Raw genomic sequence first — 21,310 nt, forward strand, 5'->3', positions numbered from 1 at the left:
TGTTGTTCATAATGGTGATGATTAAAATTAGGGCTTTGCATATTACTGTCATTTTTAAGAAAATATTGGACAAGTTGGCAGCCAAGTTGAGACAAAATGGCAGTTAAAAAAAACCTTGGAGTGTTCAAATGACTAGTGCATAGAAACACAATCAATGAAAGAAAGAAGTCCATGATGACCCTATTATTAGTTTGAAATGACGTTGAAAGTATGTACGTGAAGTTAGCGGCCTAGCGGCCCACCGGCTCAGCGGCGTGAAGGTAGCGTCCTCGCGTCCTAGCGGCCTAGCGGCGTGAAGTTAGCGGCCTGGCGGCCCAAAATGCTATACTATTTTCTTAAAAAACAAAGAAATATTAACTGAGTTTTAAGCACCCACTATCACTCTGAGGCGATTATCAACATTTAAAAAAAAATCGAACAAGCAGTCAGCTTTTCCAAGCATGTGAACATGCCTCTCCTTCTATTTTTTTTATATGTATATTCTGTTTTTATGCCCAAATTATCACTCTTAAGCAATTATAAACTTCTTTTTTTTAAAAAGTCGATCGAGCACTTAAGCGGCCTAGCGGCATGAAGTTAGCGGCCTTGCGGCCTAGCAGCCTAGCAGCCTAAAATGGTTTCCTATTTCAAAGTATGTATACATGCGTTTTCTTCCAAAACTGTAATAATCGCGAGTTATTATCTTGTAATTAGCACTTAGTAAGTCCTAATTATGAGTTAGTATCTCCTAATTAGCAGTTAGTAAGTCATAATTATGAGTTAGTATCTCCTAATTATAAGATAGTATCTCGTAATTAGGACTTAGTAAGTCATAATTATGAGTTAGTATCTCCTAATTAGGACTTAATGAGTCGTAATTAGGAGAAAGTATCTCCTAATTATGAGATAGTATCTCGTAATTAGAACTTAGTAAGTCATAATTATGAGTTAATAAGTCGTAATTAGGAGATAGTATCTCCTAATTTTGAGATAGTATCTCATAATAAGGACTTAGTAAGTCATAATTATGAGTTAGTATCTCCTAATTAGGAGATAGTATACTGGAAATATTTTTCACTTTGGCACCTGGACGCTTCCATAATTTACCTCGCGAGAAACAGGATACTTTTGTGGTCTCGCCGATCTAGCGGTCGTTAAAAGGCAGAGAGTTTTCCGTGCATGTTCCTGGATTTCTTGTAGACAGTGAGTTCTGGGTTTTTTAAGCTGTTGATTATATAATAATGCAAAAAGAAAAGAAAAAAATAATTCTGGATTCGCCTGCGGTCTCGACGGATACGTGTTTACACACCAAACTCGACGTGATACAGATCACCAGAAAAGCGTCCTATCATAATATCCCCTATATTAGCAATAGCCTCAGCTTATTGACTTTGATTTTCAAACGAGTTAATCCACAAAATATGTTATGTCATGGGACCACAATTATGATCAAGCACCTAGTGCAAAGTAAGACTGAAAACTTTCATTGGCCAGTCACACGAGTGCGAAACAGTCGAAGGAGCTATATATAAAAAAGAGCCAATGACACTTCCGAGCTAGAGCAAAAGAACGGACATCATCATAAAACGCAATTATGACTCGTTATTTCATATAATATCACAATTATGAGGGCTTATTTGAGAAATCGGGGAATGCAGTGCCATATAAATATGTTTATAATGTTCAAACGTATTTCGGTTATTTTTTAAACATATTGTATATCAATGGACTGAAGGGCCATATTTTATTGACCAAGCTATGTGACGAGCACCTGTGTTTGCCACACTTTATTTAGTAATTAAAGAAAAAAATGCATTTTACAAATCATGAGCGAGTTACTAAAAAATAAGTTTACGACTGTGTTTAAGTGCTGATTGAACTTTGCTTATTCTATCTATGTCCACCATTCGATCAAAATGGTCATATGAACTCAACACATTCAGGAACCTTCACAAAAGTGAACTTTCGGAACGTGATCATATGATGAATATATTTTATAAATAGTTATAATTGGAAATGAAATCAATTTTGAAATATATACAATAAAGCACATGATTTTTTGTTTGTTTTTTCCTGGAAACGGAACTTCCCATCAATCAGATGATTGTTCCTAGCGCATGATAAGAGGGGACTTAAAGGTTTTGAGTGTGTATTGATAAGTATACTATCGTTAATAACAATTGTACAATGATGAATATGATATCATTCTAAGTAATAATTCCAAAGTCCGGGTTTGCCAGCTCGCAAAAACTATATAAACCGATGCCTCTCCATAAGTCCAGTATGCTTACAGAACGCGAGTACAGGACCGTTCCAAAAGTAATCATCCTCAGACGAAACGGGGGTATAGAAAGGGAGTTCCAAAAGTGTGCTACACAACATGGGCTTGTCATCTGTATTCTGCGTGGCAGTGGTTGGGATTGCACTGGTACTGGGTGATACTAACATACCAGCTGGGGCAGTGGAGTTTGAAGGAGATGTACCTGTGTTTGGAGAGGCTCGAAATGACACGCTTCTCAACATTGACGATACTAGGACATATGAAGGTATTGTGGCATTTAAGGATGCACTCTTATTCCAAAATAAGATTAACCACAATTAATACAATTGTTTAAATATACCAACACGGATGAATAATTGTCGAAATAAATGTTTTTTATGAAGGATACCGAGTTTGATTTGAAAGAAAGGAGCAGAAATAGCAGTAAATCTTTTAGCACTCACCAATCTTTTTTTTTTTGCGTATTCAGCTATTAAATGCACGGTTACAATCTTGTAATCAGTAATTAATAGTTTACAAAAAACATTATTTAAGAAGTAATTAAAGATTGATCACTCACAATTTATGTTTGTTATACATGTGTATGTATTGATTTCCAATAAGAGTGTCACTTTAATTCTTATATTTTGTCAAAAATATATCGTAACCGCTGTTATTCTTGAAAATGTCTTTGTTGTAAACATTATGTATTCTGTAAACGTTGATAATCCACATAGCACTATCTGATTCGTTTATTGTGGGCTTGTCTGTGTGGTTTCAATTGTAATTATTGATATCAAAAGTAAGTCTGGTTTCCTACTTACTGATATTCCATACAGTACGATAACGATATTGTAAGGGGAAGGAACTCCAGACTAATCAAAAGTATTCTGATATTTGTTTTGAAAGACTGTGATGACGTCATGAAGAGAGGACAGTACAAGAAGCCTGGAGCGTATCTCATCTACCTCAACACGTCTGAACCAATCACTGTAAGTTTGCGTTTAGTCTGGTTCCCTGCTTACTGATTTTCCATACAGTAACGATAGTGTAAGGGGAAGGAACTCCAGACTAGTTTTCTTGACAAATGACAATTACATATAAAATGATTACTAGCTAGTGTATGGTATTTACCGTATATCGCTACACGTTCAGCAACTACGTCAGAATCATAATTCAGTTTCAGCCTCTCCGAATATTTGTGCTGAAATTTTGAAAAGTATCATAACCATTTACAAGTCGTTTTTAAAGTGTATAATATAAAATGAATGCAACTGATCATCCATAGTATATTATTGACGACCATTGACTGTGCGCCAGTCTCAAATATATTTACACCGTTTCTCAATCAACCATCAAAATCAGCGAAAGCTTCTCACGTTTTTTTTATGTTGTCCGCTTGGCGTTGAGCCCTTGTGCCACATTGCACCATTATAATGTCGTTTGTGTTTATTGTCTTTCTGCGTCTGGCCCTTGTGCCATCAAACATGACCCCATTGTAATGGCGTGTGTGTTTATTGTCTTTCTGCGCCTTGCCCTTGTGCCATCAGACATGACCCCATTGTAATGGCGTGTGTGTTTATTGTCTTTCTGCGCCTTGCCCTTGTGTCATCAAACATGACCCCATTGTAATGACGTGTGTGTTTATTGTCTTTCTGCGCCTTGTCCTTGTGCTATCAAACATGACCCCATTGTAATGGCGTGTGTGTTTATTGGTTTTTCTGCGCCTGGCCCTTGTGCTATCAAACATGACCCCATTGTAATGGCGTGTGTGTTTCTTGTCTTTCTGTGCCTTGCCCTTGTGCTATCAAACATGACCCCATTGTTATGGCGTGTGTGTTTATTGTCTTTCTGCGCCTGGCCCTTGTGCTATCAAACATGACCCCATTGTTATGGCGTGTGTTTATTGTCTTTCTACGCATGGCCCTTGTGCCTTCAAACTTGACCCCATTGTAATGGAGTGTGTGTTTATTGTCGTGTGTATGTATGGTAGTTCACCCTTGTGCTTTGTAATTCAAGTCGCTATAGTGGACCTTATGCATGTAGTTTGCACTTACTAGTTTTAATTGATCATTGCAGGTATATTGTACATTCGAGGAAGGTTCGGGCGGGTTTGTCATCATGCAACAAAAGTATGGACACGTGTCATTCGTTCAGAATTACCAGCGGTACCTGTATGGGTTCGGGTCGGCCCATCTGGGTGACTTTTGGTTCGGGCTTATAAAGACCAAAGCTCTCACTGACCACGGTACGAGAGAGTATATAATGTTGCTATGTTCATTTAACGCAATGTTTTCATTGTCTTGCTTATTCTGTTCGAGGGTTAACGTTACAGTTGAGGCATGCCTGATCGTGTTTCATGAATAATTTAAAATCCGCGGGGTTGTACCCAAATGATTTTGAGACATTTAAGTAACTTGATAGAATATTGTTTGTTAAGTGTTTTGTACATGCTCTTACGCCCCTTCCAGTTAAACTAAGTTTACTTTTAAGACTGCAGGCGAAGAACAATTTCAGTAAGATTTATTTGATACTGCCTGTATGGTGACCTCCTTATCATCTTGCCTTATGTATGTTCTTGTTCAAATAAGGATACAACAAGCTGACGGTGTGGATGCAGGACTGTAATAACATCCTCAAGAAGGTGATCTACAACTGGTTCTCACTGGGGCCCTTTTCGACCCACTTCAAACTCAACATCCACTCCTTTGACCACTTGAACTCGAACCTTCCCGACGACTTCTCGTTCAACAACGGGATGCCGTTTGCAACCTATGACAAGCCGGACATTAATCACTGTGCCATTCATCAAAGAGGAGGTAAGGTCATTCTTTACGTTTTATGTAGATTATATTGAGTAGTGCGAGTATATAAACGCTTCTATTGTTAAAATGTTATAATAGTAACCACACTAACCAATTTACCCTTATTGCGGAAATAAAATGATCAGATTCGGGAGAAATTTGCATGGACTACATACAAATATATAAGAGTGTCTAAGTAACTGATTGATGATTTTCATTTTGAAATATATCACTGAAAGAAGTTATATTTAGAGATGCGTGTACAAAAGATTGGCAATGATATTAAAATACACGTGGATGTTTGACCTATTTCCATGGTATATTTTATTCATTACTTCATTGGTATATTTTAGTGATGATTCGGTAAAAATCGACGATAATTAAACTAAACAGAGTTGTCTTTCGATATTCCCTCGAACTATCTTATACTGCACAAGCATAAATGTACGCGTTGCATTTTTAAATCATTTAAATGATTAAAGATTCTAAGTTATAAAAGTACATGTTAGCATTCTGTTGCTGTTATTATTATTATTATTATTATTATTATTATTATTATTATTATTATTATTATTATCAGACGTTTTTCTAGGCATTACACGGGTCAGTTATTCGGACCCATTCACAATGGCAAATTTCTTTAAAATCATGCTGAAATCGAAATTACTCCTGGTCCATATTTCTGAGCTAATTGGCCCAAGAAACTTATGTCTATAAGCCATTTAAATTCCTATTTAAAGTCTTAAAACTATTAACAGAGTAGACAGCACGCAAATTATAGAACACACAAATCAGTAAGCTTAGGTAAATCCTGTCATAAGGGACTAAGAAGTTTCGAGAAATTGTGGACTGAATTTTCAACCTAATTTTCCCGCAAGTTGGCCGTATCCTAAAAAGCCAGAACAAGACCTTGAAATTTCAATTAACCATTCTCCTATGGCATATGATTTGTTGGCAGGTTGGTGGTACAACCGCTGTACCAAGACGCTGCCCACCGGCCGCTATTACCAGAACTGCTGGTATACGCCTCAGCGCGGGTTTTACGATGGAATATACTATGAGGCCTGGCGTGGGTACAGCTACTCGCTGAAATACATCAGGATGGACCTTTCCAAGCACTAATGAAACAGATTCTTTCAGACACTTATAAGGGAATGGAGATAATGTCACAGAATCCAACATGTCAAGAATTATAAAAAAATATATATAATCAAAAACTATCCTGTTCACTGTTTTTGACAGCAACCAATTGTATCCAAACTTGTTAAATCTGTGGTTTGCCGAATGCTGGTGCTAATGTTTAGTCATTTATTTTGTTATGAAAGAGACATAGAAGATGAACTCCATTTTATATGTGTGTGTATCGATGTTATCTACAACTACATAAAACTCATATGAAATTATTAAATACATAAATTACTTGAATCATGTCATATGAATGTTGTTGTTTTTGTAAATATTTTACCTATTGCTATGGTACTTAATTATTATTTGTATTTGTACTATTTCTTTAGTTTACTAAATGTTTTGACACGTGACATGAAATATGTATAACTTTATGTATTTAGACGACGCAAACTTTTAAAGTCTATTATAAAATGTCTATTCTGCCATTCAGTTCTGTTCGTTTGTCATTAAACAGATATCCTTAACATGTAATGTTGATAGACATGGCTGTATTAACTCATACAGTTTGTTTAACACCTGTATGTCTTAATTTTAAAATTGCCATGTAAATTGTACATTTTATGTTGAAATAAATCTATCTATCTAACTGAAATATGCAGGGTAATAACAGGATTGGCCGTTTATACCAGCCACTGATGTTTTTCATGAGAGATTATTTTAGCAAAAGTGTTAGTCGACAACGGAACATACCATTACCAGATTTGACAATCGGAACTTCTCAGCCATATTCCATCGAAAACAACCTCGGAAATATGCCAGTACAAAAGTAGAAGAAGTTCGAAAAATTAATAATAATAATAATAATAATAATAATAATAATAATAATAATAATAATAATAATAATAATAATAATGATAATAATAATAATAATAATAATAATAATAATAATAATAATAATAATAATAATAATAATAATAATGATAATCATAATAATAATAATAATAATAATAATAATAATAATAATAATAATAATAATAATAATAATAATGATAATCATAATAATAATCATAATAATAATAATAATAATAATAATAATAATAATAATAATAATAATAATAATAATAACAACAACTGATTGTTATGTTTTAGCGTGTACTTTGAATTACTAAGTTCAAATTGATTCCCAGAGAAGTTTATAATTGCATAAATAATAAATATTCCTGAGGGGAATATCCTGATGTTTAACCGCTTAATTAAAATGGTATACTTGCAGTGTAGTTACTTTTAAAGAATTGACACTGTAGACAGGCCAATATACATCCGAGTTTATTGTCAATGGAAAATGTCCGAGGAGCTCCGATTGCCAGATTTGACTGCCATTATGGATTTGACAAAGGGGACATTTAAGTTTGAAAATATAGAGTACATATTTGTCGCAACACTGTTACTGTTGTTCAACGACATGTATTGACGTGTTGCATCAGTTAGTTTTCTTCTCAAACTGTTTATGTCCATTTTCATTGTTCTGTCGTCGTTGAAGAACTTGATACGAATCCCATCTATGGCGAACAATTTAACCAGCTTAACCGATGTCGAAATCTCCATTAACATGACCAGGCCTGACTTAAAGCATTTTGGATAAGAAAATTTATACGATAGATAGAATATAGCTTGAAAACTATAGGAAGCTGTATATAAAGTCGAAAAATCAAAAAATAAACCCTGTTCTGAGGTACTTAAGGCAAGGGTAAAAATGGCAACAGACTAGAGACACTTACGTCAACCGATGGGAGTAAAACTCCCCCTTTGGCTTTCAAAATTCTGTTTAAGTCACACTAAGGGATGTGACGGGGTCAAGCCATAATGCAGCCATTATAGGGCGCGGGCAGGCCTTCATAAACTCAACAACAACAAAGACGACACTAACGTATAAACATCACACACACAAACAGTTCAACCGATAACTGATGGGAGTACCGCCTTGGATCGGTCAGTAAAACACGAGTATACTGGATTAGAGTCTTCCTGGTGTTTAAACTAGTTTGTATGGCCATACTCACACTCTTCCAAACATTTATCAACAATTACAAACTTAAAAGTGCAAGCCTTATCAGAACGAGCATCTACTTGAAAACAATGAATAACACCGAAAATGAAAAAAAAAAAAGCATTAACTGATAAAGTAGTCAAGTACTCAACGACCGGATACACACATCACGCTTCATGCAACATTAAACATTAAACAAAAACTTAGCGAAAAGGAAATGGAATGTGTTTGGATTAGTGGCACTGAGAACACGAACAGAATTTTAAATGAAACAAAAAACAATTACAGGAAAGCATTAATTCAAACTCTAAAACATACGTTCAAATCATTTGGCCATGTTTTTCAACGATTGTCGATATGGTAAATCCCTACACGAACTTGATTGGTACTGAAGAATCATGATCATGTTGTCATGTCTGCCTTTTTGAAGGGCTTTTGAATTGTCTGTGCCATAAAATAAGATCGCTGAAGGATTTTGACTACAAGCTATAGACTGGTCCCCTAGCATCCCGTTATTCAGGTGTCCAATTAAACATGGGGTCCCAGCCTATATTGTCCGACACTCGTACAGATTTGAAGCTTTGTTTATCAAGTAGCACTCAACAATTTTAGCAACGAAACAACAATAGATAGTTGTAACTTCGTGCACCATTGTGTGTTGTCAATATCAATGGAAACTACAGAGACGAGCCTAAAAGAGACGAGCTAAAATTAATTTTTATATCTCGTTATTGTAGTGACTTGGCCAAATATAATTAGGCAAATATTTTAAGTTGCCTCTACTCTCCCTACCCCTCTTCCTGTGTACCCTCTCACCCCCCCCCCCCACGTTCGCTTGTAAAAGCATAGCCGAGCTTTTAAATATTTAATATTACTTGTTCATAATTGTACTGACTTGGCCTTACCAATAAAGGTAAATGCGTTGAATTGATTCTACCCCATTTATCTCCTGTCCCTGTCCCTCTCCCCCTCAACCCCCACTATCTCCTGTTCCTCAATCCCCTACTTCTATATCCCAACTCTCACTCCCTTTGCCCTCACTCCCGCTACCCTCCCTCCCCCTACCCCTATCTCCCTACCCTCACTCCCTTTGCCCTCACTCCCGCTACCCTCCCTCCCTCCCCCACCTCGATCCCTCTACCCTTACTCCCTCTGCCCTCACTCCCGCTACCCTCCCCCACCTCACTTCGATCCCTCTACCCTCACTCCCTTTGCCCTCACTCCCGCTAAGCTCCCTCCCTCCCCTACCTCGATCCCCCTACCCTTACCCCATCTCTACCCCTCAAATTTCCACCCTTATAGTAAGTTATTCCCTTGTACAGCCCCCTTCGATCTAGAATATTAAATGACGCTTTGTTAATGGTTTACCAAAGTTATGTTAATTTATCAAATAGTTGCTTTTCTCTGACGCAATGTATTCACCTAGTCTGGAAATAAATCATTCAGGTTGTTCATATATTAAAAAAAGGTATTATTCTTATATTATCGATCTCCCAGGTAAAACAAATGCTTGTCGTATGTGAATAAATTAATTAATCAATATTCTACATAATATAATACGATTCAGCATTGTCATATAAACACAACGCGTTCAGTGTCAGAAACTAACCCTCCACAAAAGCGATCTTTGCACGTCAAGTTATGATGTACATAGAGTTATGATTTATAAATATAATTGAACTCATTCATCCTGCATTGTTTCATACGCATTTGTAAGTGTCTTAATATTGTATTTCCTTGTTGCTACGTTCAAACGTTGAAGTGGCCAGTTTTATTTATACTCCTTGCTCACATGGACCTGATTTGAAAGATAACAAAATATATGGAAAATCATTATACCAAAAATATTGAAAACATGGTATGGTAAACTTATTAACAGCAAAACAAATCAAAATATAAACTATAAACAGCTTAATCAAGATAAATAAATAAATATTACAATTATTTCAATGCTATAGCAGTTAAAACATCTTGAAGTTTTAAAATAATTTTGGAAATGTATTTATAATGAATTGAAAATATTTAAAACTTATTTAAGATGCTTCTGTAATACGGGCCATGTTGTACTTCTAACATTCATCTCAATACTGTACAGTTTATTTATTCAGACCATTCAATGTGTTCTTGATAATTGTTGAGTATACAATCATGTGAATTTGGTTTTAGATATCATAAATGCTCATTTTTGATAATAAATACAAGTAAACATGTTATCAATACTTTTAAATTCTTTTCTCACATACGCTCCGGGGCGGGCCGGTATTCATAAATAATTTTAAGTAATTCCCTTACTTTAGTCGAATTCTTAATTTTTTCATAGTCAAATTTAAAGATAAGTATAAGTGATTACACTTATCTCATAAATAAAACATTAAACTTTAAGTTTACAGTTGTAAGTGTTACAGCACTAGGATTTGTATACCCCAAAGTGTGGCATATAGTTAACTGATCGTCCGTCCGTCCGTTCCCATGGTTTCTTACCAATATATGTAGAACGCTAGGACCCAGGATTCTTAAACTTTGTAGGCAGGTTGGTCATGACCAGCAGATAAAGCCTTTCCATTTGGATGTCAGTTGGTCAGAGGTGAATGTCGTGTTGACCTTAAGATGACCTTCAGCTGAAAATCGATTTCTGATCAGGGATATATCATGACCATGATATGAACTTTCCTGATTTTGAGGTCAGTTGGTCAAAAGTCAAGGTCGTGGCTACCTTCAGTTGAAAATTAGCTTACATTCAATATAAGACGAACGCTTTAGCAAACAAATTCAAACCTGGTATCATGATTGGTAATGACCAGCAAATAAACCATATTATTTTTTAGGTAAATGGATCAAAGGTCAAGATGTTGGTGACCTTAACCTGAAAATCGGTGTCAAACAAATATGTGGCGGACGCTTTGGCCCACTTAAGGACGTCACACTTGTAGACAGGTTGGTCATGACTTGCAGAAGAAACATATTGCTTTCGAGGTCGGTGGATTTCAGGTCAAGGTCATTGTGACCGTAAGCTGAAAATAAGAAGTTTCTTATCAATAATTGAATAATGCTTAAAGCTGCACTCTCACAGATTAAACGTTTTGACAACTCTTTTGTCTTGGAACGAGCCAATTTTTGCGGCAATCCATGAAAACCAGTAAGACTGCTGACAAAAAATAGAGCGTAGATTTTTATATTAAAGTTCAAAATTTGATGTTTTATGCATTTTTCTTAAACCGTTAGTAACGGTTTAACCTATAAAACATTAATTTTCGAATGGAAATATGGAAATCTACGATCTGATTTTTTGTCGAAAGTGTTGATCAATAATACTGGATTGACCGTCTTGGAACGGTAAGTGAAAACAAATCGGTAGTATATGCTCGTTGTCATGTCTACATTTTAGTTTAAGATAATTTATATTTTATGTAATTTATTTTCAACGGAAAAGTACAGAATAAACTGAATTCAAATTATAATATATTATCTAATTTAATGTGAGTACCCTACATATTGAATACTGCTAATGAACAGACAAAACATCCACTGAAAGTAGTTCGCTGCGGGGGGCAATATGAAATGTACGTGTCTTTGTGTACTTATGTGAATTGTTTACAAGTGTATGTTTTCTATTTTAAGCACTGCATGATTATATTTTAGTTTATAATAAGTTTTGTCCTATAAAGTTGATTTGTAGTGGAAACAATACAGAGTCAGCATGCATTTTTAATCATATAAAATATTAAGTAAACTCTAATGTGGGTGCATAAGAAGTTAAATTAGAAATAGATAAATATGGAGGTTGGGGTAAGCGGGGACGGCAGGTTAGAGTGCAAGTCTGTGCTCAATGTCAATGTTGTGTATAAACATTCGGAGCTCCTCGGCCATTATTTTCAAAAACAACCTCGGATGTATTTGGACGGTTTACATACTCAAAAAGTGGTACGTTTAAGTCCGATGCAAATAGATCGCGTAGTAATCTGAATTAGTTGTTAAACTTTATGACTTAACTCTTGGCAATCTTAATCATGTTTGCAATAAAACACTTCACTGGCAATCAATTTAAACTGAGAGCAATGAATACAACTCTTAAACACTACACTTAATTAATGATATTATTCAAAATTTTACGGACTACTTCAACTGATGTACCGGCATACATCCGAGGTTGTTTTTGAAAATAATGGCCGAGGAGCTCCGAATGGTGTATAAACTGTTCGAAGGACAACCAACAGTGCTTTTGAATGCAACTAGCAGTGTAATCAGAAATCAAAAAAGGGGGATTGGGTAAGCTGGGGCTGAAGGCAAGGGTTCAAATCAGTGCTTTAGCAGCGTAATCAGGAATAAAAAAATGGGCTTGGCGTAAGCGAGAGGGGAAGGTTAGGTTGCAAATCAGTGTTCATTGTTAATGCTCTGCGTAACTGTTCAGTGTACTACATACAGTGCTTTCGATTGCAGCTGAGGTTGCATTAGCAGTGTAATCAGAATGAGAGGGGCGGGGGGAGCGGGTTCGGGTCGGCGGGTAAGGGTGAAAATCAGTGCTCTTTGTCAATGGTGTGCGTAAACTGTTTAGGGAACTACCCACAATGCTTTGGAATGCAACTGTGGGTGCATTAGCGGTGTAATCAGGGATGAAAAATTGGGGTGGGTTGGTATGCGGGGACATTATGGTGCAAACCAGCGCTTACGAGTGTTGTGCGTAAACTGTTTAGAGGACTACACAGAGTGCTTTATAATGCAACAGTGGGTGCATTAGCAGTGTTATAAAGAAATATAATAAGATTTGAATACTTGAAACAAAGCATATACTACTTATAGACATGCAACGTCTGCGCTGACTGTGGCTATGTTTAAAATTAGTAAATTTATACGACTAAAAGTGTTTGGCTAGTTCACAGAAACAAATTATATACCACTAAAAGTGGCTAGCTAGTTTTCAATTATTATTCGACTAAAATGGGTTAGACAACAGCTACCTCCGGAGCCGGCCAATCATAGGCCTGCAAAAGTGTTTGATAAATCTCACACACAACTGTTTTTCTGTCGGATATTTCAATTGGTAAATTTCGTGCAACTTATGTTACAAGGACGTTCTTAATACTACAGAAATGTTTGTTTCCTGTGCTTTCCCGTCATTTTTCCCATACAAATGTATGGTATCGGACTGAGAAACAAGCAATACACTTTCTGTTGTCTAAGTCGGATAGATCACTTAGCTCGCTCATAAATTCCATATCAAACGGCTACTCGTGACCTATCCTATACTTATCGCATAGGACTAAAAGTGGTTGGCTAGTTTACAATTAGTAACTTAATTGTAAACGACAAATAGTGGTTACTAGTCTACAATAATGAAATTTATACGATTTGAGTTTTTAGCTTACTCAAAATTATGCATTTCATAGGACTAAAAGTGGTGAGCTAGTTTTCAATATAAATAGGATTACATTGTAATCTAGTGTACAATAAGAATGTTATACGAATATCAGTGGTAAGCTTGTTTATTAAGAAAATACTGACGATACATAGTTGGGAATATAAACATATTTTTGACAATCTTATTGCATAAACTTTCGGTAGATATTAACATCTTAAATAACAATTTATAATACGTAATCGTTACGAATACGTCAAATTTATGCTGAAGTCTGTGGCTGAATGCTGGAATACACACACTGAAGTGTCCCTGAACTTTGTATGTTACATCAAAAGGAAATGTATGACTCTATCAAGACTGCAAGAAAAAAGTCTTTTTAAATACGAGGAAACAACGTGATATATAAATATAGTTTCAGAAAGGTTCGCCAGAACACCCATCCTTTTCTCCCGATTGAAATGCGCCATTTATAAATTATCATTTGTCAGTGTGCGTATACCACGTGATAAATTGCGTCATAAATGCTACGTCGGAAGGCTATAGTTTGCTTCGATTGAAGACTTAAAACAATGATAACTTTTCATTTTATTTACCATTTTAAATGAAAAATAGCGCAGTCTATGCCGCTTACGGAGCCCCGCCTTCGGTCTTTTACCAAATTTTGACTGAGAGTTTAGTTTCTTAAAACACTTCGACAAACCTTTTCACGATACGGCCGTCTGACGGAGCACTGTCAAACTATTGTTTTGGAGACAGGTTTGTCAAAGTGTTTGATGAAACTAATCATCTTATCAAACTCCGGTTATAAAACAAAGGTGGGGCTCTTTAAGCGGCATAGACTGGCCTTTGTTTCATTTTAAATGGTGTAGTGAGCAAAACGTTATCTTTGATTTAAGTCTTTATTTTAAGCAAAATATTGCCTTCCGACGTAGCATATATGACGTCATTTATCACGTGGTATAGACACACTGTTTGTTTACAGGACGTTTAAGCTGCACACTGTGAATACCTTTTTCTTAAAAATCATTTTACATTTTTTAAAGGAGTCTTTTTCTGCTAATGATGAGGATTTCATTTTTAGGCAAATTCGTACGCAATGGAGATGGGATGGGAGGGAGTTAATAACAGCAAATATTAAAGGGACTGGACACCAGATGGTTCAACAATCGGCAAATACAGTATGTCCTCAAAACTAGCCTAGAATTGTCATTGCGAACTATTATGAGGCCGATTTTACTTGATTAAAAATATAAGCGCAACAATTATGTTGCTGTTTCGCCGTTTACAAATAGCGCATTCTAGTTTCCCAGTTCAAATCATATCTGTTTATGAGTACAGATTAATATACCGACGCTATTTAAACCCAGTAAATTTCGATTTGGAAAAATGCGCAAAAACTGTGAAAGATGCATGTTTCGTAAGCGATGTGATAAAACAGTAAGTAAGAATCAGTGCATTGTACACAACCATGTCCATTTTATGTAAGTTTTTTGTCATATTTTTTTTGGCAGGTGTATCATCCGGTGTCTAGTCCCTTTAATGTATCCATCTAGTAACGGGACAGTTCCATTTTGATGTATTTCAGGGAGTAACCGAAACCATGCCAGTCCTTGTAGTAGATGCCATTGTAAAACTTTCTGGGTGGTGTGTAGGGCCCTCCAGGGTAGTAGTGACCAGTGGGCAGAGCGAACGTGCAGTAGTTATACCACCAACCTGTACGAACGAACGAAAGTTTATTCAATGAAAGGCCTCCAGCCCATAATACATGTTACAATGCAAATCAATATAACAAAATGCATATATGTAACTAAATAAGAGTTGTGTCTCTTGGTTAACAAGTTAAGTGTTATATATAGCTAACATGAGTTTATGAATGTAAAGAGCAATGGATTTAATATGGGTAACATTTTCCGATGCCATCATATTATAGAAATGAAAAATGTCAGTATTTCCACGATACCAAGAGAACAAATAATTTTCCCGGATGTCATTAAATCTTGAACACTTAAAAAACACATGATATTCATCTTCAATAACAAGTATGTCTTTATCCAATAAACAATAAGTACAAAAACGATCATTTCTATCAATACAAAAAAATCGACCAATTTCAATATGAAGTTTATGACTAGATGTTCTAAATCTTGCCAATGATTTTCGTACAGGAAACGGTAAACTGATATTAAGGTATCTTTCAACATTCAATAAAGACTTAAAGCATTTATAAGTATCACAACGTGAGGAATTATTTACATCACCAAGCCATGTTTGTCTACAACAATCAGCAATTCTTATTTTAAAATGACACATAAATATATTTATATGTCCCACATCCTGGGCAATCCAAGCATACACAAAGCCATATGTAAACAACATTTCTTTTATATAAGTTGCCCAAGTACGCCTACCTAAACTATCCAGATTTTTTATCATAATATATGAATTTCTAGGGAATCTATTTTCAGGCATTTGTAATACTTTGCACCAATATTTTACACATTTCGAGACATAAATAGTGAACATTGGTAATCTACCACATTCACCTAAAGCCACACAATTATTTACAGAACTTTTAACTCCGACAGACAAAGGTATGTTATAGTCAGGCGCTAATTTCTCTAAACTTCTTAAAGCTGCACTCTCACAAATTTACCGTTTTGACAAAGTTTTTTTTGTCTGGGAATAATCAATATATAAATAAATATATGCAAACCAGTGATATAAGGCTGCTGACAAAAATCAGATCGCGGATTTTCGTATTAAAGTTCAGTTTTATGTTAAATATATGCATTTTTCTTAAACCATTAGTGACGCTTTAAGCCATAAAACATTAATTTTCGAACGGAAATATGAAAATCTGCGATCTGATTGTTTGTCAGCAGTCTTTTATCACTGGTTTGCAGATAGTTACGCAAAAATTTGCTCATTCAAAGACAAAAAATAAAAATGTTGTCAAAACGGTAAATCTGTGAGAGTGCATCTTTAAGATGAACATACTTATAGTGGCACTCGTACGCATGTACTACAAACATCAATTTTGAGTGATAAACCTTTAAATAACTACCTACTCAATAATGCATTTATGGAAAATATTAATTTCTGATAAAAAGATTGTAACCGTGTATTTAATAGCTCAGACAGCAAAATAATAAATGTTTGGTGAATGCTAAAATATTTACTGTGATCTTCTATCGTATCATATGGAAGAAATACCTTGTTTTCTGCACCTTTCTTTCATGTTTAACTCGGTATCGTTCAGAAGAACCATTGTTTTTGACATTTATTCATCCTTTTTGGTAAATTAAAATCAAATGTTTTAATTGCGGTAAATCCTATTTTGGAGTAATATTGCATCTATTAGTAGTTTATTTTGTTTAGCAAACTTTCTTACTTACCCTGATTTTGAATTAAACTGAGTTGTCGTGATTATCAGACAGATAACTTCATTAAACAATAAAAAAAAACTCCCAAAAAGTAAATACATCACAAATAATAGAAGAACAAAAAAGTGAGCTTAGCTTGATCGTGATATAGCAAACATAAGAAGTTTCGAGACATCGGCCCCAGTTTTCTCCGTTTCGCTGCTATGAACTGTATTATATTCTCTATCGCAAAACTTTGAATATACTTGACAATATTACTATGATGAAATATTGCACTAATATATTGTTTGTTAACAAGACCCGGGCTATGTTTATAAATAATGAGCAAAACTAGGAACAACATCCACCCTGTTAACATAGTCAGCAGTTGTTATATATTCTGAAACTTGATATTCGCATACCAGTCTAATTATGTGGAGAAATGTATGCATGATTTCTGTATACATTGTATTTAGATTGTTTCATTGGGCGAAAATGTGTGTTTATAAAATTTTAAAAGGCTTCTATATATAAGTACAATGACAATCACATGAAATAAATTTTTAATTATTAAGAAACGGCACAGAGAGCGTAGCGAACAAGTCCTTGTTAATCATAAAGATATTACTTCATGGCATCTAACTGACTTAGAATTCAACCTCATTTGCTAACATATTGTCAACGCAAAATCTGGCGTAAGGAGTTGGTGACGGATGAGTGACAGTAGATGGACCTTTAAAACCCGCGAAATTAAACATATTAAATGTTTAAGTGTTCTACTTAATAACTACGTCTCTGTAATTTCATTGGCTGAAACACAGGGGCAGGTTGCGTTGTTTTGACACACCACGCCCCTGTCCGTTTTTTTTTTTTTTTTTATCATTTTTTTATCAATTTTTAGTAAGAATATGATGTGGTAACTGTGACTTGTGATAATTGGCAAAAAAATCAAAAAAAAAATCCATTTTTATTTTTTTATTATCTTTACTCAGGGGCGTGGTGTGTCAAAACAACGCAACCAGCCCCTGTGGGCTGAAAATTAAGTTTTGTTCCAAATCCATCAAAACAAATGAAAATAATTTAGGAAACCACTTACCTCCGCCCTGATTTTGAGCACAATTATGAGTGTCCGGTTTGTCAAACGTCGCAAAAGGCATGCCGTTGTTGTGGTAGAGGTCATCTGGGAGGTCAGAGTTCGCTGAGTCGTATCCACCGATAGAGAGCCGGTACATACTGTTAGCATTGCCAACAGAAAAGTGATTGTAGCGTACACGCTTGATCTGGTTCGACCAATCCTGCATCGTCAGTGTCAACACGGTGTAGCCTACAGCACAAGATACATACATGTATGAATTCTCGAACATATTTCACTTTTCATTCCATGCAATACAATACCAGTATGTGTATACCGCGTGATAAATTGTGTCGAATGAAGACTTTAATCAAAGATAACTTCATTATTTCTTCACTATTTTAAATGAAACATAGCGCAGTCTACGCCGCTTTCGGAACCCCGCATTCGGTCTTTAACAGAGTTTGATTGAGAGTTTAGTTTCTAAAAACCCTTCGACAAAACGGTCGTCTGACGGAGCACTGTCAAAACATGATTTTTAAAAACATGTTTGTCGAAGCGTTTGATGAAACTAATCACCTTATCAAACTCCGGTAAAAACGAAGGTGGGGCTCTTTTAGCGACATAGACAGCCCTTTGTACATGTATCATTTTTAAATGGTGCAGTAAAAGAAAAGTTATCTTTGTTTTAAGTCTTCATTTTAAGCAAATTGTTGCCTTCCGACGTAGCATATTTGACGTAATTTATCACGTGGTATACACACACTGAATAGTGAAAACTGTGTTAGCCAAATGGGTCTAACCGGAAGGCTAGGATATTCGATTGAATTTATTAATGGCGGCGTACTGCATCGTGCTGCATATGATGTTAGTAATATATATATATATTCCACCCAGATATGTGTTTCGGGAAATGTTATTATACACATGCTATTGACACTTATGTTTTATTTTACGATATTTCGTAAAAACACTTTTATGGCATTAATAAATGCCCTATTTTCATTCAAAGCTTGTGTTACGTTTTCCCTTCATCCATACGAGTTCGACCCGGCCTGTCACTTAGTACCTTGACGTTGAGCAATACATAAATATATATAACTTATATCAGGAAAACATTCAAAGCGAGAAAACCAAAATAGCATATGCTTTTTTACTTTGCTCAATATTTTCTGAAATAAACACTGGTTAAACCAAAAAAACTAAATGTAATCAAACCCTACGAAGCGCTGACCGCTTTGTACACACCATTCATTGAGCAACTCCACATATTGTGCAGTCCAACCCAGAAATCGCCCCCGCTAAGACTGCCGAAACTAGAGGTGTAATGCACGTACGGCATCCTGAACGATACACGGCCGTACTTTTGCTGCATGATTACCAGCCTGCCAGTATTCACGTCAAAGTCGCAGTAAACCTACACGAAAGAAAAAAAAACAAGGACGATAACTATATGTACGTGTGTACGAGGCACTACACAAATCGGCATTGCATAGGCGTCTGAATCGTTGTTTGTCTCTAAAACGGAGTTTGGGTCAGAATCATCTGAGCACTTGTCAGGCAAATGCCGTCTCATACATAATTTTAAAAATGAATTGAGAAATTTGAATAAAACTGGACTCTATCGTGAAATCCGGTAAGTTTGCGCTACATACCTTGTTTCTTTTTTGTATATCAAAGGCACTAAATATCGTCAGATTTGTCGTTATTTCATTGTATTACCCAAAATGGTTTTAATCAACATTTTAGTGACAAACTATGATTTAGTGACCTGTGGTCATTGTGGTCATAATTAACTATTAATTGTAATATCGTATACACTATAAGTAAAGTACTATACGGTTTTCTTCAGATTGGTCAGTTGCTAAGAAAATTCTTGTCAACGTAATGTCGAAATAAGAACACTAGAGAAGACGCGTTACAAATAATTTGAAATCAAACTGTCACGTGATACTAGTAGTTATCTTATTCTAAGCGCTTTACCTTCATTCCTGACAGTCACCTCTTAGACTAGTTGTGTTTTAACTTACAAAGCACCAAGCACCGCCCTGTTTGTAGTTTTATTATTTTTCTAAAGATTTTCTTAAGATTTTCTTTTCCGTGCTTACAGTGATTGGTTCAGACGAGTTGAGGTAGACAAGATACGGCCCTGGCTGTTGGTACTGCCCTCTCTTTAGAATGTCATCGCAGTCTGAAAAGGATAGTTCTAAAGCAGTTTACATAAGTTCCATAAAAAGATGCAAAACTACGGGATGTGTGTGTGTGTGTGTGTGTGTGGGGGGGGGGGGGGGGGTAATATTTGAATAAGATAAAACACTCCTTCCCAAACTCAGGATGTTTTTGATATTGACATGAATTATTTATAATATTGTATCAGTGTGTGTATACCACGTGATAAATTGCGTCATAAATATCTCATCGGAAGGCAATATTTTGATTTGAAAAAATACTTTAAACAAAGATAACTTACCATTTCTTCACCATTTTAAATGAAACATAGCGCAGTCTACGCCGCTTACGGAGCCCCACCTTCGGTCTTATACCAGAATTTGTTTGCGAGTTTTGTTTCTTAAAACACTTCGACAAGCCTTTTCACAATACGGCCGTCTGACGGAGCACTGTCTAGAAACATTATTTTGGAATCAGGTTTGTCGAAGTGTTTGATGAAACTAATGATCTCATCAGATTTCGGAAATAAAACAAATGCGGGACTCTTAAATTGGCATAGACTGCCATTTGTTTCATTCATAAAATTGTTTTGTAAATGAAAAGTTATCTCTGATTTAAGTCTTCATTTTAAGCAAATTTTTGCCTTCCGACGTAGCATATGACGTAATTTATCACGTGGTATACACACACACTGTGTATGGTCAGTCAAAACGTTTATTTTTACGCCGGGTCAGACGATATATATATTTAAACCGTTTATTAAATTTGTCGCAGGTGTTCGGTAAACACCGTTTAACAGGGAAGAATACAACTATTTCAAAACTGCTATTATACATGTCTGTTACATGTATTCATTTATCATTTGACAATATTTGTTGACAATTTTGATTTTGAATATTTTTTATAATATATAGTATATATTATAAAAAATATTCAAAATCAAAAATATATTATATACGTAAGTGACGTACCTTCATACTTCGCAAAATCGTCAGCGTTTAGGGCAGTTTCATTGTCAAATCCTGTGCAGCTTATAAGCCCCAGGCTTCCCACAGCTAAAAGTAATAGCCACAATTGCATGTTCAGTCTGACAGAGCTCCTACCAATGTGATATGTTAAAGTTAGATACATAG

General features: G+C 35.5%; 2 protein-coding genes across 2 annotated transcripts; one reads left to right on the forward strand and one right to left on the reverse strand.

The window, feature by feature from the left end:
• Nucleotides 1-2,254: 2,254 nt before the first annotated feature.
• LOC128215775 (ryncolin-4-like) lies at nucleotides 2,255-6,476 on the forward strand. Its single transcript, XM_052922342.1, has 5 exons — nucleotides 2,255-2,525; nucleotides 3,149-3,231; nucleotides 4,319-4,487; nucleotides 4,831-5,058; nucleotides 6,002-6,476. Exons 1-5 carry the CDS (start codon nucleotides 2,360-2,362, stop codon nucleotides 6,163-6,165), a joined length of 810 nt encoding a protein of 269 aa, XP_052778302.1. The 5' UTR covers nucleotides 2,255-2,359; the 3' UTR covers nucleotides 6,166-6,476.
• A 7,206-nt stretch (nucleotides 6,477-13,682) lies between these two features.
• Nucleotides 13,683-21,310, reverse strand: LOC128217728 (microfibril-associated glycoprotein 4-like). Its single transcript, XM_052925076.1, has 5 exons — nucleotides 21,149-21,310; nucleotides 20,117-20,199; nucleotides 19,257-19,425; nucleotides 18,033-18,260; nucleotides 13,683-15,287 (listed from the first exon to the last, which is right to left on the reverse strand). The coding sequence occupies exons 1-5, from the start codon at nucleotides 21,306-21,308 to the stop codon at nucleotides 15,124-15,126; spliced, it is 804 nt and encodes a 267-aa protein (XP_052781036.1). The 5' UTR covers nucleotides 21,309-21,310; the 3' UTR covers nucleotides 13,683-15,123.

This window comes from Mya arenaria, chromosome 14 (assembly GCF_026914265.1).
Source record: "Mya arenaria isolate MELC-2E11 chromosome 14, ASM2691426v1".
NCBI lineage: Eukaryota > Metazoa > Mollusca > Bivalvia > Myida > Myidae > Mya > Mya arenaria.